General features: G+C 47.0%; 2 protein-coding genes across 7 annotated transcripts in view; both read left to right on the forward strand.

The window, feature by feature from the left end:
* Positions 1 to 9743: 9743 nt before the first annotated feature.
* LOC140721788 (uncharacterized) overlaps positions 9744 to 16694 on the forward strand; it is a 32099-nt gene continuing 25148 nt past the window's right edge. For 3 of the 5 annotated variants that reach the window (XR_012097459.1, XR_012097458.1, XM_073036587.1), the window contains exon 1: positions 9744 to 9855. The gene's annotated coding sequence lies outside the window, so the exon portion shown is untranslated. The remainder of the gene's footprint in view (positions 9856 to 16694) is intronic. The other 2 variants (XM_073036589.1, XM_073036588.1) reach the window with 2 other exon arrangements.
* Positions 11789 to 15785, forward strand: LOC140721781 (uncharacterized). 2 transcript variants are annotated; one of them, XM_073036578.1, is made up of 2 exons: positions 11789 to 12474; positions 13043 to 15785. In XM_073036578.1, exon 2 carries the CDS (start codon positions 13105 to 13107, stop codon positions 14920 to 14922), a length of 1818 nt encoding a protein of 605 aa, XP_072892679.1. In that variant the 5' UTR covers positions 11789 to 12474; positions 13043 to 13104; the 3' UTR covers positions 14923 to 15785. The 2 variants fall into 2 exon arrangements, with proteins under 2 accessions (XP_072892679.1, XP_072892680.1); XM_073036579.1 differs by lacking the exon at positions 11789 to 12474 and adding an exon at positions 12506 to 12992.

Raw genomic sequence — 16694 nt, forward strand, 5'->3', positions numbered from 1 at the left:
TGAATAAATAAGTGGAAGGGTGGTTTATTGTATTTGCAATGATGTGGAGTTTGGTGGAATTAGGGATAGTATAGAAGGTAGTCAGAGTTTACAACAGGACAATGACAGGACGCAGAGCAGCGCTGGGAAGTTACAGATGGAGTTCAACCCGGAACGTTACGGAGTGATTCACTTTGGAAGGATGGATTTGAAGGCAGAGGTGATACTTTCTCGAGTCAACCGAGGGCCGCACATTAGTACGAGTTGCACAATGGAAACGGAGTGATGAGACTTTCTCCAATAAACCGAGAGCCTTTCATCGGTACGAGAACCACAATCGGCACTGAGCGGTGCGCTGCAGGAGCAGAAGGAAGTGTGATTGACAGGTGAGCTTGAACACATCCGCTGCTCTGCACAGACTCATAGAGACGCTCGAAAGGCAATATACCTGACAGTAAATCGGCGGGGGGGGGGGGGGAATATACAACTTCGTGGCAAATGATACAACACCTGAAAACCTGCTGATTGATCATAGATTTTGCTTACTATATTTGTTCAAACAGAGAATGGATGGAGAAATAGTGGTAGAATTGTAGCAGGTCTGAGAATATCTTTAAAGTTAAATAGACTGCATCGCAGGTCACGGGTATGGGGCGGTCAAGTCCTTCACTGGCAGAGGTCAGGTTCCTGCCAAACGGCCCATGTGTGCGCTGGAAAACATTGTTCTTCAAACTGTCCACAGCCCTCGCTAATCTCCCGAGGACACGTTCCCTTTTTAACGACAGGTCTCTGGAATATCGCTGTGGATCTTTTAAAGTGTTTGGAGGAATATGTGCAGTGTATTTTATTGTAACACACGTCAGCTGTCACTGTGATTTCCATCACTCAAACCGTCCGGAATGACTGGAACGAAGGAAAGAAAAGATGATGAAAGTTCCCCTTTAATAAATAAGTGTTCTCCATTTCACCCGCCAGAACAAACTCCCGTCAATTTCAGAAGCGAATGTGCTCCGTCAAATATTCCAAATAAATCGACTTCAAGCTGAATGCTTGATTTAAAAGCAACAATGACAATATATATCTTCATTTAAATAGCTGAAGCCAGGTATCATGGAAAATAACATGGAAAAACGCACATCATATTTTGTTTTAAAGTAATTACATTGCAAAATCCCTTGAGGAGTCAAATTCATGACACGGGGACTGTCAGTAAAAATAGTTTAACGTAAGTGCTTGTGCAGTTGGTTGTCACTGATGTCCCTGACGTGATCGCCACGCTAATTGCCTCAGTGGAATTGCCCTCGCCTCAATAAAAGTCTGCTAAACCGATCACAAGTCCATCTGAGCATCTGAAACGTTCCGTACAACTGAACGCTGCTTCTGACGGAATATGGGATATCCGGCGATTTACTACATCGCGGCCATTTTCTATCCCACACTTGTAGCGGTTGGTGTCCCAGGTAAGATGCCGGAGCTGGTTACTTTATGTATGGTGCCGTCGTTACTCTGCTGCGGTATCCGCACTGTTACTGAGCACAGATGCTACCGTCGGCTGAAACGTGCTCACGGAATGGAGGATTCAGGCATCTGATTGTTTTATTTTCATTTTCGTACTTTGTTCGAAGTGATTATTCTTTTGTCAGTTACGTATATGCCGATATTGACATTGTTTCATAATTTCACCTCACTAGGCTTTCTGAAGTGATGCTGGTCTCTGCTTTTCTAGGTCCGAGTTTCTATCAGTGCAGACACTTCGACCTTGAAACAACATAGCAGCTTATTTAAATGACTGTCCAGTCTATTTCCGACACGCGGGTCTGTAAATGATAAATTGTGTTTTGTATCTTTTGATTCCACTTTGTCACGGCTGCAGACAATCCCCTCAAATCTTTCACTTCTAGTAATGGAAATGGTGTTGCTTACTGGGACGATCGTCTGTTCCCCGGTACGTGAGCCGTGGAAATCAGATTCTTTGCTCGAACCTGCCCAGCCGGAGTGCAGCGACGCAGACTCCCGCTTTCCACTTCCAAGACCCTACCCTGCATACCATCGGTAGAATGGGGGCATGCAGGGAGATGACAATATCTCTAATCTCTTTTCAAATTTCTTGCAGTTAATTTAACGGCGATTGTGATCCTCTCTCGGGGAAAATGCGGACTCTCCAAATGCATCACCCGTTACCTGGTTGGAATGGCAACAGCGGATCTGATGGTGGTTATCGTTGCTGCTTTAATGGAACAGACCAACAATATCTACATTTATTCCAGATCCCTGCTCATCACTCCTGTATGCGCACTGACACTTGTATTTCGGGCTGTCATGACGGACTGTTCTGTTTGGTTCACGGTCAGTTTTACCTTCGATCGTTTTATCGCAATATGTTGCGAAAAGCTGCGAGAGCGATACTGCACCGAGAGAACAGCAACGGCGGTTATGGTGACGGTGGTTATAGTGAGCTGCGGGACAGGGATCCCGTTTTACTTTGCCATTGAACCTTACGCCATCATTGACAACACGCCGTGGCGGTGCACCGGCACATATGAATACGTTACTTCACCCGTGTGGAAAGGATACGAATTACTGGAGAGCATTTTAACACCATTGCTACCAATCGGATTAATCCTGTTGTTTAACGGATTAACCGTAAGACATATCGTTGTGGCAAATAGAGTCCGCAGAAGGCTTCGGCACAGCAGCGACAATCAGAAAGATGCCGAGGTGGAAAAACGCAGAAAATCGATGATTTTGCTGTTTTCTATATCAGCTAATTTCATATTATTGTGGATGCCCCATGTAGCCCGTTCTCTAAAATGGCAAGCACAAAACTATTTTTACGAGGACAGATATTTGAGTTCCCCGGTATATATCCTCCAACAATTTGGGTTCATGTTACAATTTCTCAGCATGTGCACCAATACTTGTATCTATACACTGACACAGAGGAAATTCAGAGAGGAGCTGAGGAATGGAATGAAGTATGTGTTTACATTAAATGGCCATCTGTGTAGATAACGTCCGCCTCCAATGGCAATTCAGCGGAGTTTTCAAATAAAGCCGTTTTACAATGAACAGGCCTGGCAAGTATGTCATAAATTCAAACAGTCATATACCTGGTCATCCGGGAATTGGAGAATTGGCGGAAGATTGCTGACGTGATACAGTTCAGGTAGGTAGCAATACAAACGCTCAATGCTGCTACCGTGATTGTTAGATTGGTTGAATTATGTTACAATCTATCACAGACACTCGCCTGTCTGTGAAAGGTACATAAGATTCGCTTATGTACATAGACTAATTTTACGTACTTAAATAAACGCTGGTTGCGCGAACATCTGAACATGATATGTGTCTGACAGGAAATTATAAATTGACAATGTCAATGGCCACTGAAATGTGTCAACAGGGCAGGGATGGCTTCAGGGCTTTCCGTGTTTTAGATGTTTCAAAATGGACAGGGTCGGGTAACAGAGTGTAAAGGGAGTGCGATGAGAAATCAGGATAGTATCGCAGCTGCAGAAAGGGAGGACAAGGTGGAGGGTTCGTTTGTTGATAGACTGTGAGACGAACACAGAAACATGAAGGACGTGATCTCTCCGTTTGGAGTATTCTATACAGCCGCCCACAAGTTGAACAAAAATAAAAACGGCGACTGAAACAGGGAGGTACCGATCGGGAAGCGGAACTTGGACACGTGTCATGTTATTGGCAAGGGCAACTGAAAATTCCCTAATATTCTTTGGCACATCCCCAGGGTAAAAGGTTTGGTTATGACAGAAATCCTCAGTTGTGTGCTGGAAGGATTCATGTCACTATATGAAGACAGGCGGACTTGCGAACAGTCCATACGGTATCTAATATTAGATAACGAAACGGATCAGGTGACAGATCTCTACGCGGGTCAGCATTTCAGAACGACAGGGAGAACTCCCCGACATCCACCCTGCACGGGGATAGGACCAGAGAGCATGGAATTATTTAATTGCGATATATCGGGCTACGTGGCAGGAACTTGGGTAGGTAAATAGGAAAATGATGTACTCAGGGAAATGCACAACACATATGTGGAGATTGTTCAGGAAACACTTACATGGGGTTCAGTAAAAGCTTGTCTCATTGAGGGAGGGAAAGGACGATAGCGGAAAGTAACCCTAGCTGACAAGAAATTGGAACAGCTTGTCAAGAGGAAGAAAGAAAGATACTTGAGGTTCAGGAAGAAAGGATCAGATTGGCTTAGGGCGAGTAACAATGTAGATAGAAAATGAATTTAAAAATGGAATTCAAAGTCAGAAGGGGAGTAGAGATGCACTAAGATAAGTGAAGAACAGAAAGATGACTAGAGAGGGTGTGGGCAGATCAGAGGTAAAAGAGGAAAACTTGTGTCTGGAGTCCAAGGAGGCGGTGAAGCTCCTCACTGAATACATAGGTCAATGTGAACACAGCGTCAAAATGCAGAAATGCCAGAACCTGCCGACGCTGAGAAAGAGGATGCGCTGGAAACTTGGAAAACATTATGATAGATGATTCCCCGGTGCCGAAAGGGATATAGTCCAGGTAATTTTGGAAGGCGAGCAAAGATATTGCTGCACTTTTGGACAGGATATTTGTGTCTTAGCTGGCCACGGAGGTAGAACTAGATGATTGGAGAGTGGAAAATGTTATTCATTTGTTGACGAAAGATGATAGGGATATTTCTTGTAATCATAAGCAGGCAGTTTTACATCAGTAGTGGGTAAACTACAGGAGAGGATAATTGAAGAAGGAATTTATGTGTATTTGGAGAAACGTAGTCTGGTTAAGGAGAAACAACATGGCATGTTGTCCTTTATTAGCCAGATTGAGTTATTTGAAAAAAGTGAAAATAAATCAAATAGAGGAATTAGAACAGTCGATGTGGGTGCATTAATTATGCTCAGGCTTTTCATCAGCTCCCCAAAGTGGACTCATTCAGAAGGTCAGAAGGCATGGGATCGAGGGGAACCTGACTGCGTTGATTCAGAATTGGCTTCCTAGCCGAAAGTAGATGATGTGGTAGACAGAGTGAATTCTGGCTGGAAGACAAAGGGCAGCCGTGTTCCGCACGGAGAGTCGAAACTTCGGTACATTTTACAACTCTATTGCGAGTCCGCAGTTACAGTGCTCCAAGAAATAGGGCTGAGGAAATAATCGATTTAATCTGATCACACAGCAACACCTGGATAATTAATGGAATTAGGACTGACGATGTGAGCAAATCACTGAGCAATTGACTGCACCTGCGCGTTTTCTAAACTGACCTGTCATTTACATATTACAGGGCAAATGCTACAATGACTTTACAACCTGATTTCCAGTGAAGCCCTAGAACTTAAAACCAGCATTTCAAAGTGTTCAGCAGCAGCTTCTGGCGCTTATTAAAAGAACCAGCCTTCTAAAATGTCAATTCCAAATTCCCAATTCAGGTACACACCAATTTATCTGAATGCCAATTTACCTCTGAAGCGTGGTTTTATCGTATCGGGTGTAGATACGCTCATATTTCGATCGATTTAACCCTGAATCCACATGGCCGGTGTGGAATCCGTGTCTCCCTCTGAAATCAATAATAAATGAAACATACAAATCTACACAAACTGAAAACGCAGCGAAGGCAAAGCAAATATCCGGGCTCACTCTTGTCTTCCTTGAAAACCATCGCAGGCAATTGGGGAATACAAAATAAACAATTTCCAAAGCTTCCATCTTCTCATGCTATAAACATTCAAGAACAGAATCAACGACTTTATAGATTGGTCGGAGCTGCGACACACTGAAGTTCTAACCCAGACATACAGTCAGACACCGATAGGGATCCACTGCACAGAAACAGGGTCTTCAACCCGTCAGGCCACTGAGGAATTACTTAAACTGCCTACTGTCATCGTCTGAACCCGGACCGTGGCCATCCATATCCCAGTACTTATCCAATCATTTCGTAAACATTGGCATCGGAATCCCAATCACTGCTTGCGTTGGCGACATTGTCTACACTCTGACCACCCTCTGGGTGAAGAAGTCTCCCCTCATGTTTCCATTAAGCTTTTCACGTTTCACCATTCGCCCATGATTTCTACTTGTATTCTCGCCGAACATCAGTGGAGAAAGCCCCCTGGCATTTACACTCTCCATCAGCCTCATAGTGTTGTACACCTCTATGAAATCTCCCCTCGGTCCCTACCCGCTCGGGAATGAAGTGCTGACATATGTAACCTTTCATTTTAATTAAAAACATTCAGTCCCGGCAATAGCCGCGTAATTTTTTCTGCATTCTTTCAGCCCTTCTAGTCCATGCCGACCCGTTTTTCTTGTTACTGCCTGGTTCCAGCTACCTGCACCAGTGCCTCCATTCACCTCCCATCCACGTCCTCACCCAAATTCCTCTTGAGTGTCTCAATCAAACCCACATCCTCCACTTCCACTGGCAGCTCATTCCACACTCTCACCAACATGAGTGAAGAATTCCCCTTCAGGTTCCCAGAAAATAATTCCCTTTCACCTTGAACGTATGTCCAATGTCAGCGTGAGAGGGAGGACGGGGCAGAGAGGGAAGAAAGTAATGGGGAGGGGTGGTCAAGCGCGGAGAGTGAAACAGAGCGGAGAGGTTATACTTAATATCTTTCAGAAAAAGTAATTGTTTGAACTTGCGGCAAACCTACTCTGCATACCCTGTACATTCTCAACCAAATTATTGATCTAGATGACAAGTAGCAATGGTTGATATTAAAAGTAAATGTTATTAGCAGGGTACATATATGTCACCACATGCAACCCTGAGATAGTTTTTCCTACAGGAACACTTAGCAAGTCTATAGAATAGTAACAGGATCAATGAAAGATCAAGTGGAGCATAGAATTCAACAAACTGTGCAAATGGAAATATCATTAAACATCAATGAATAATGTGAGCAATGGGGTGTAACCCTGGGGAACCTCACTGAGCCCAGGTCTGGAGTCCAATAAACAGCCTCCCACCATCGTTCTCTGCTTCCTACCATCAAGACAACTGTGCATCCAGTGAGCCAGCTCTCCCTGGATCCCATGTGGTCTGACTTTCCACAGCAACTTACCATGTGAACCTTATCAAAGGCCTCACTGATGACCATATCGGCCCTGATCCTGGGACAGAGGTGTCACCGATCAGAGGGCATGGATTTAAGCAGAGGATGAAGAGGTTTAGAGGGATCTGAGGAGGAGATTTTTCACGTAGAGGGTAGCTGAAATCTGGAACACACTGACCAAGGTGGTGGTGGAGGCAGGTCCCTTCACAACATTTACGAAGAGGATGAGCATTGAAACTGCCGAGATACAGTCGGCTGTGAACCAAGTGCTGATAAATGGGACCAGTGTAGACAGTGAGTGGATGGTCAGAACAGGTATGGCTGGCCAAAGGCCTGGTTCCGTGCTGTGTGATCCACCACTCCGGACATGCTAAATTAACGATGGTGGCACCGCAAGGCATTGATTTTAAATCTCTACATCCCTCTCCAACCTGAAATAAACCAGACTGCACCCCTTTGTCACCACTGTGAGCATCAGTTTCTGTCAAGGTAACATACAAATTGATCACTTTTGCTGAACAATTGGCAATTGATGAAGTTTCTTCCATTAATGTTGCTGCCTTACAGCAAAACTAACCCTCTCACTGTGTCAGAATCAGTGATTAAATCAGACCCCAAACACTGTGCTTTCATCCCTGCACGTTATAACTGGAACCATCTCACTGAGGGTCTGATGGAGACATGGGATCACATCTCCTCTGCTTCTGACATTTCAAATACCCTCAGAATGGTTTTCTGATTCAGTCTGAAGGTTATGGTACATTCAGCTCGACGTCATACCTGACAAACCATGTCTTCCCACAGCTGGTTCCACCTGTTGGTGTGTCCTCTTTCCTCCACCTCCAGGGAAGCTGCATCTCCACACAAACTCCTCACTTGAGACGACTGTCTGTACCCGTGACACAGGAAATCACATCACTGTCACTCTCCTGATAACGTGTCTGACCTGCTCACCTCCGAGTATCCTCCCTCAACAAGCCTCTTCCTCAGTCACCGTCTGTGAGATTATATAAAAATACAATTACTCTAAAACGATCTATCAGACAGTTCCTGTACCCCTCCACCCCGGATGATGGTTTGCTGATTAAAACTCTCTCTCCTCAGCCCCTTCCCTATTCCCTTTCCCTTTGCAAACTCCAGATACGCCAGCTGATCCGAATCCACTGTGAGGACATTTATATCTCACAGGAGGATGTAGAAACCCGTGTTGTTCTCTGATACAGAGGTCACTGACACCCCACCGCCGTCCCAATCTGCACCAACAGCCCATGACGGTGACAGCTCTTCCAGACACTGGGGCTTTGTAACAAACACAATGTTAACAGCAAGATTAAACAGCAATTCATTTGAAGAGAGAATTGCTGCTTCCTGAAAGGACACGCGAGCGTCCGATACAACGGAGCAGATCCTCCCCGTTCACAACTTTATTTGACCCAGGTCACGGAACGTCCGACTATCCCACTTTCTCACAACAGCAACCCCACCCACACCTCCCACCTCCCCCGACTAAAGGGAACAATATCATCCACTGCACCCCCCCCCCCCAAAAAAAACACTCCTACTCCGCACAACTGTGGAGGAGCTGGTGTCACCAGTGTCGAGGCGGCCGCATCGGGAGCAGCGGACACAATGGGCGACCCTGGAAGATCCACAGGTGAAGTGTCGCCTCACCTGGAAGGATGTTTGGACAACGGAGAGAGTTCGGCCGTCCGGCCCTTTCACTGTGACAGCCCGAACTCCACATCAAATCCGTCCAAACGAATCTGTGCGAACTTTAATGACCAATAAATATAATTCCTCTCAGCGATCAGCTGTCTGAGTGATTCCCTGACTCTGAGAGGAAGGGGTATCTGTGGTCCACACTGTCAGGGTGTTGAGTTACAGGGAGACAAAGACTGCAGGGACGAGAGGTTTTCTGTTGACTAATACACTGTGTGTGGACCCCGCTGGCAATTCTGGTTTTGTGACCCGAATCGAGACAAACACCACGCTGTCTACTCCACCAACAACACGGCACAGCCGAACACATAACAGGGGACTTTACATCTCACAACACTGGATTCAGTGATGAAACCCGTGATTAATGTTGTTGTCCCACCGAAAAATCCATTAAGGTGCTTTTAAATACGAGCTCTCCCCCACAGGTGACGTCACACAGCTCCCCCCCCCCCCACTCGCCTGACGTCACATATGGGCTCCCCACACCGGGATCTGCCCTGACGGGCGCGGTCTCTTTCGTCACCGACGTGCTGCTGTGCTCGAGCTTTATCGGTTTAACGGCTGGGCTAATAATTAAGTGTTTATAAACATAGACTGATTTAACTGAAACCTGCACATTTCCTGTGTGGGTCTGAATTGTGTGTCGGGATGGGATGGGAATCGAAATTATAACGCTGAGAACTCTGTGACCTGGGGCTGGAGGGAAAGGGATCGGGGAAGATATGGAGGGAAAAACTAAATACGTGTCTGGCGTAAATATGGAAATAATATAGGGAAATAATGAAATAATTTGGGAAATGCGGCGGTGGGTCGGGCAATATGTGAAGCGGGAGGAACAGTCACCGAGTCACGTGATCCTGTTTTGCCGCAGATCGTCAGCATTTTCCGAAGCTCCGCCCAACGCCCGTGACGCAATAAGCACATTGCGCATGCTCACATTCCCGGGAACAGCAGCATTGTTTTTTCGTTCTTTGTGAAAGCGGGACGGCGGTGAGATTGGGATCGGGAGGGGGTTCTCGCCCCCTTGGACGGGGAGCCGGAGGCGGATTATTCTCTGCGGGGCAGCAGCAACAATTTCCCTTCGGTGAGTATTGAAGCCGGTCCCGAGTGGGGAGGTCTGACGTTGGGTGGTGAGTTAACTTTCCCGAACTCAAACAAGAGAAAATCTGCAGATGCTGGAAATGCGAGCAACGCGCACAAAATGCTGGAGGAACTCAGCAGGCCGGGCAGAATCCAGGAAAAGAGTACAGTCGATATTACCGGCCGAAACCCTTCGGCAGGACTGGAGAATAAAAGGTGGGGGTGGGGAGGGAGAGAGAAACACAAGGTATCGGTGAAACCTGAAGGGGGAGGGGATGAACTTTTCCGAACTGGTGGCCTCGCCTCGCTTCCTTCACAGAATCTGCCGGGGTCGGTCCGGGTTGTGAGACCTTCACACCGAACCGTCTGAGATGAGCCGGCGCTCAGCCCCTGTTCTGGTCCTATTAGAAGGATGAAGTAAAACATGTTTCTATATTGTTACTTACAGAGAAATGTATAATTTGTGTTCCGTGTGTTATCTGAATGTACTTGCCTGTGATGCTGCCACAAGTCAGTGTTTCTCTGTACCTGTACCTTCCCGTACTTGTGCACTTGGCAATAAATTCAACAGGACCTGAGAAATCTCAGTGAGATTTGATTAGTGATGATCATCTTGGCAGATCGGTAGGTCGAATGTATGCGACAGTACACTGTTAAATGCAAAACCCTGAACAGTGTTGATGATAGATAGATACTTTATTCATCCCCATGGGGAAATTCAACTTTTTTTTCCAATGTCCCATACACTTGTTGTAGCAAAACTAATTACATACAATACTTAACTCAGTAAAAAAAATGATATGCATCTAAATCACTATCTCAAAAAGCCTTAATAATAGCTTTTAAAAAAGTTCTTAAGTCCTGGCGGTTGAATTGTAAAGCCTAATGGCATTGGGGAGTATTGACCTCTTCATCCTGTCTGAGGGATCTTAGACTCCAAGTTCATCGTTCCAAGAAAGAGACTGCACAGATTGATCGGGTGGTTAAGAAGGCAAATGGCATGGTTGTCTTTATCAGTTGAAGCATTGAGTTCAAAAGTCGGGAAGTTGTGTTGCAGCTTTATAAAACTAGTTAGACCACATCTGGAGTGTTTCATACAGTTCTGGTCGCCCCCATTCTCGGAAGGATGTCGGGGCTTTGGAAAGGGCGCAGAAGAAGTTTACCAGGACACTGCCTGGATTAGAGGGCATGAGCTATAACGAGAGGCTGGACATACTTGTGTTGTTTTCTCTGGGGTGAGACTGGATAGATGTTTATAAGATTACCAGAGGATTAGAAGCAGTTTCTCAAAAGGCAGCATCCAATGTTAAGGAACTCCGGCACCCAGGGCTGCCCTTTTCTCAATGTTACCATCAGAGACGGAGATATAGAAGCCTGAAGGCACACACTCAGTGATTCAGAAACAGATTCTTCCCCTCTGCCATCTGATTTCCAAATGGACATTGAAACCTTGAACACGACCTATGCCTCTTATAATCTTATACACCTCGATCAGGTCACCTCTTATCCTCCATCACTCCAAGGAGAAAAGGCCGAGTTCAGTCCACCTATTCTCATATGGCATGCTCCCCAATCCAGGCAATATCCTTGTAAACCTCCTCTGCATTCTTTCTAAGGTTTCCACATTCTTCCTGTAGTAAGGCGACCAGAATTGAGCACAGTGGCATGTGACCAGGGTCCTGTATAGCTGCAACATTACCTTTCACTTCTAAACGCATTCCCACAATTAATAAAGGTCAATGCACCATACGTCATCTTAACCATTAGAGTCAACCTGCGTAGCAGCTTTGAGTGTCCTATGGACTCGGACCCCAAGATCCCGCTGATCCTCCACACTGCCATGAGTCTTATCATTAATGCTATATTCTGCCATCATGTTTGACCAAACAAAATGAACAACTTCAAACTTATCCGGGTTGAACTCCAATTGCGACCTGTTGGGGTTAATTTGTGTCGGGGGTTAATTTGTGTCGGGGTTAATTAGTGTTGGGGTTAATTCGAGACTGCCATTACAGGTCAGGAGTGGCTCACGTAACACACATAATGTTAGGAGGCCGGAATGCGAGGGAGGGGGAGCGAAACTGGGGACCCCGCTACACCGATACTATTAGTGTCACGCGATTCAGTAAACAAAAGAAACAGGTAACTCGTGAGCATATGGCTGCGGGCCAATAAGATGGACACAAGTGCCCGATATTACCTAATATGTAGCGGGGTTGTGCTGGGGGGAAAAGGGGTATAAATAAGAGCAGATTGTAAGGGGAAAACAGAACGCCTTCTCCAGCGACTCCGTGGATTCGCTGTGCCAGTTACGAATTCTGCAATAAAGCCACGTTTTGCTATATTCCGGTGTTAGTTGTCTCTCTTCCTAAAAGAACACAGGGCAGAATTTCAAGCCCAACATTTGGTGACCCCGACGTGGGGAGGGAGAGACAACACAGGCTGGCGGGTCCGACAGCAGACAACTTGCGGCCGCAAGCTCGACTAAGGTCAGGAAGTGCCTGTTATATCAAAGACTTCCACTAGATAGTTAAATCACTGAGTTAGATCTTGTCTGCTGACGGATCCTCACCAACCCCAAATTACCCTGGGAGAGATCATTCCCGGTGCAGAATCGTGACTGGTAAGTACTAACTCTTAATCTGTTTTTAGGAAGATTCTCCGCCCGTGGAAAAAGTCTTCTGAGTGAGGGTACCCGCCGCCCACGATGGGCATAAAAGTCTCAGGAGTGAGGAGAATTAAGTCGCGGGACACCGTAGTACACAGGGATACTGACGGCGCCTACCTTAGACTGGTTGTTAAGAGGAGAAATCTCCCACGCGAAGGTCAGGTTTTGAAAGGCGACCGTCCCACATTTGATCCTCTCTGTGTACTAGGGAGCCATGGAGCACTTCAATTTCGAGTTACCGAAAACTCAGACATTTGTGTGTTGAGTAACAGAGTATATGAGAGTTTTTAGAAATATGGTAAAATTGATAACTGTGCGAGTTCAATAAACTAACAGTGAGCAGCCGCAGGGGTCGGACACCATCAAGGTAGGAGTGGAAGTGTTCCTCCGAGGCCCGGGGAAGCTCACCTGGAACGGAAAACGGTGGCATGGTCCATACCCTGTCACCGAGGTCTCCAACAGGGCATTAAAAGGTAAGAAGGGAGGGGGACAATAACTGGCACCATTTCTCGCACTGCTCCAGGACAAAGAAAGGAAGACCGATTGATCCCGATTCCGACATAGAGGAGGAGGAAGCCGAGGAAGATGACGCCATGGAAAACCCTGATATGGGTAGGAGTAATGCTCCTAGGTAAGGCGCCGATGGCCGAAGCGGGAAGGGGAGGAGATGCGTGCGGAGCGAACATCATCCTTAATGCGGACCCTCATACAGGTAGGACATTCCAGTTCGACCTGTGCGATGTGATCAACTGTTGGGGCGACAAGAAAGCCTGGACTGGGTATAATGTCTACATGTGTCCATTCACCTTGGGATACCCGAACCCATGGGTAAAGGAGTGTAGCGCATGGATAAATGTATGGTGGTGGACAGGCCCAGACCAGTCCTGGCTGGATAATAGGCCAAACAATCGAGGGTCCTCCAAACCCTACTATGAGTTTAAGAGGAAGGTGAGCCTTTACAGGGGCTCTGTTTGGGGAAGAAAGCAGGGAGTGAACCCGTTAATCCTGACACTCAAGGAAGAAATACACAACCCTTTTAGTATGAAGGGATGGTCGTCACAGACCTGCTCCACTCGTCGCGGGTCAGAGGTCAGGGAGCATGGGGCGGGGGGCGTGCTCTATCTGATCATAAGGGCGGACGTGACAGGCCGAGACCCATGGGGAATTATCCGGATCAATCTGGGAACCCACACAGACCCAGGATTGGGTCCCACAGCCAGCCCTGTTCTGGTAAAGAGTTCGGACACGAATAAGATAACTCCCCGGGAGTATATTGCAATTGAGACAGGGTACGTGGAAGCAAACGCCTGGGTTGACCGAGTGGTCCAATACACCACCCAGGCAGCGATAGGGGACTGCTGGGTATGTGCTACGGGGAAACCCACACTCCTCATGAGTCCCAGCCCCTTCGAGGAAGGAAATGACACCTTCCGTTGCGCCCTCGAACTCATGTCACTAACCAACCCCTCTGCCGGGTGTAAGTCCTGGGAAACCTATTTCCCCATGGCCCCGGCCAATGTGACCCCACCAGCCTTTAGGGTGGACCCGATCAGGAACATCACTTGCGTTACTAACCTGTCCCCGTCGGATCAGCCCTACAGAGTGGGCAACCTACCTGACAGTGCGTGTTCTACCTGGATCAGTCTTACTGGCACCGAAAACGCCACCATGCTGACTGTCAGCAGAGCGGACCTCTGGTGGTACTGTGGGAAACGGGTCCTATATAATTGGCTACCTGTAAACTGGGAGGGGACCTGCACCCTGATCACTCTAAATGTACCTCTTTTCATTGCGGCAAAGAATCCAGGGGACTACACCCTCAACCCAATCCCTGATGAAATCGGGAGGTGGTATAGGAACAAGAGGGCGCTCACTGAAAGGGGGGAAAGGAACCCCGATGGGATATGGATCGATGCTATCGGTCAGGCTAGAAACATCCCGGACGAATATAAACTGGCAGACGAGGTAGCTGCAGGCTTTGAGAGCTTTCCACTTTTTTCAGCCATATTCCCAATCACGACCAATAAAAATGTCAACCGGATCAACCTGATACACTATAACGTTCAGAGGCTGGCTAATCTAACCAGGGACATCGCGGAAGCTGTCCACGAGCAGCTATCACAGACGTCCCTAATGACCCTGCAGAACAGAATTGCCATAGATATGATCTTAGCAGAGAAGGGCGGAGTGTGCGCCCTGTTTGGTGACATGTGCTGTATGACCATAGCGAACAATACAGGCCCGGACGGATCACTAACCAAGGGCTTGACTAAATTGCGATCCCTGGCCAATGAGCTAAAGCAACAATCAGGAGTCAATAACCCAGTGCTGAATTGGTTGAAACGTACGTTTGGGGAATGGGGGGTCCTACTGGGACAGTCGGCTCTAGGACTGTCTATTTAAATTGCTATCTTTATCACGTGTGGTTGTTGTTGCATACCCTGTATTAGGACCCTAGTCATCCGGACTATAGATCGAGCCTTGACTGGAAAGAATGGACCTCCACCGGCGTACCAGGCACCCTTGTTCCCGGTGGAAGGGGAGGACACGGCCCTCCCGGAAAGCGGACGCGCTATGGGAGGACACCGACTGAAATGGACCATGGCAAGGGGGGGATTGTGAATTTGTTATTGAATAAGTTTTCTGAAATGTTGCATGCTACTTGTAAAAATTGCGGATGTTTAGGGAACCCCTACCCATATTTTGTGACCCTAGGTCGGACAAATCAGGATAAGCAAATAGGGAGGACACGCCAAAGAGTGCCGGGGGACGCTCACCTCTCTGCCTGATCCCGGCAGCCGCGGAAAAGATTGTAAGGGATGTGGGGATGTGGCCTCTGGGAGGCCAAGGGAGGGAGTGTTGGGGTTAATTTGTGTCGGGGGTTAATTTGTGTCGGGGTTAATTAGTGTTGGGGTTAATTCGAGACTGCCATTACAGGTCAGGAGTGGCTCACGTAACACACATAATGTTAGGAGGCCGGAATGCGAGGGAGGGGGAGCGAAACTGGGGACCCCGCTACACCGATACTATTAGTGTCACGCGATTCAGTAAACAAAAGAAACAGGTAACTCGTGAGCATATGGCTGCGGGCCAATAAGATGGACACAAGTGCCCGATATTACCTAATATGTAGCGGGGTTGTGCTGGGGGGAAAAGGGGTATAAATAAGAGCAGATTGTAAGGGGAAAACAGAACGCCTTCTCCAGCGACTCCGTGGATTCGCTGTGCCAGTTACGAATTCTGCAATAAAGCCACGTTTTGCTATATTCCGGTGTTAGTTGTCTCTCTTCCTAAAAGAACACAGGGCAGAATTTCAAGCCCAACAGACCTCTCGGCCCAGTTTTGCATTCTTTCAATGTCCCGCTGTAACCTCTAACACCCTCCACACTATCCACAACACCCCCAAGCTTTGTGTCATCAGCAAATTTACTAACACATCCGTTCACTTCCTCATCCAGGTCATTTTATAAAAATCACGACGAGCAATGGTCCCAGATATATGTATACTGTAATTGATTTAGTTATTTATTTTTATTATTTTATTTTTTTCTTCTATATTATGTATTGCATTGAACTGCTGCTGCAAAATTAACAAATTTCATTACGCATGCCAGTGATAATAAAACTGAATCTGAGTGGATAGATGATATATTTTTCCTGGGGGTTTAAATGTCTAATACATTTAAGGTGAGAGGAGATGTAAGTGGCAAGGTTGTCTCTTTCCACAGAAGTGATGGGTAGCTGGACTCTCTGCCTGGGGTGGGAGATCCCACTAGTCACGTGATCCCATTTGCCCCTCCCATTTAACCGCCGATGTAACAATCCCTTTGCGCATGCTCACTGTCTCCGGGTGGGTGGTATTTTCCTTTCTGCTCAGTACTGAAGTGGATGGTCTGTGGGATTGGGGAAGGTGTCCTCGCCTCCTGGGTCGGGGAGCCAGGGGTTGGATCACGGTCTGTGGGCCAATGATATCGCTTTCCCATCGGTGAGTATTGAGACCGATCCCGAGAGGGGAGATCCGATGTTGGCTGTGAGCTCCGAACTGAGGACCAATTACTCATTTATTTTCCGATTATCTGGGCTGGTCAAAAATGTGTCGACTTCACTTAATCTGCATTGAACGATCCAAACCAGGTGCCCAGGCTGTCTTATTTCTGCAGAGTTGAAATGGGTGA

This window comes from Hemitrygon akajei, unplaced genomic scaffold (assembly GCF_048418815.1).
Source record: "Hemitrygon akajei unplaced genomic scaffold, sHemAka1.3 Scf000061, whole genome shotgun sequence".
Lineage (NCBI taxonomy): Eukaryota > Metazoa > Chordata > Chondrichthyes > Myliobatiformes > Dasyatidae > Hemitrygon > Hemitrygon akajei.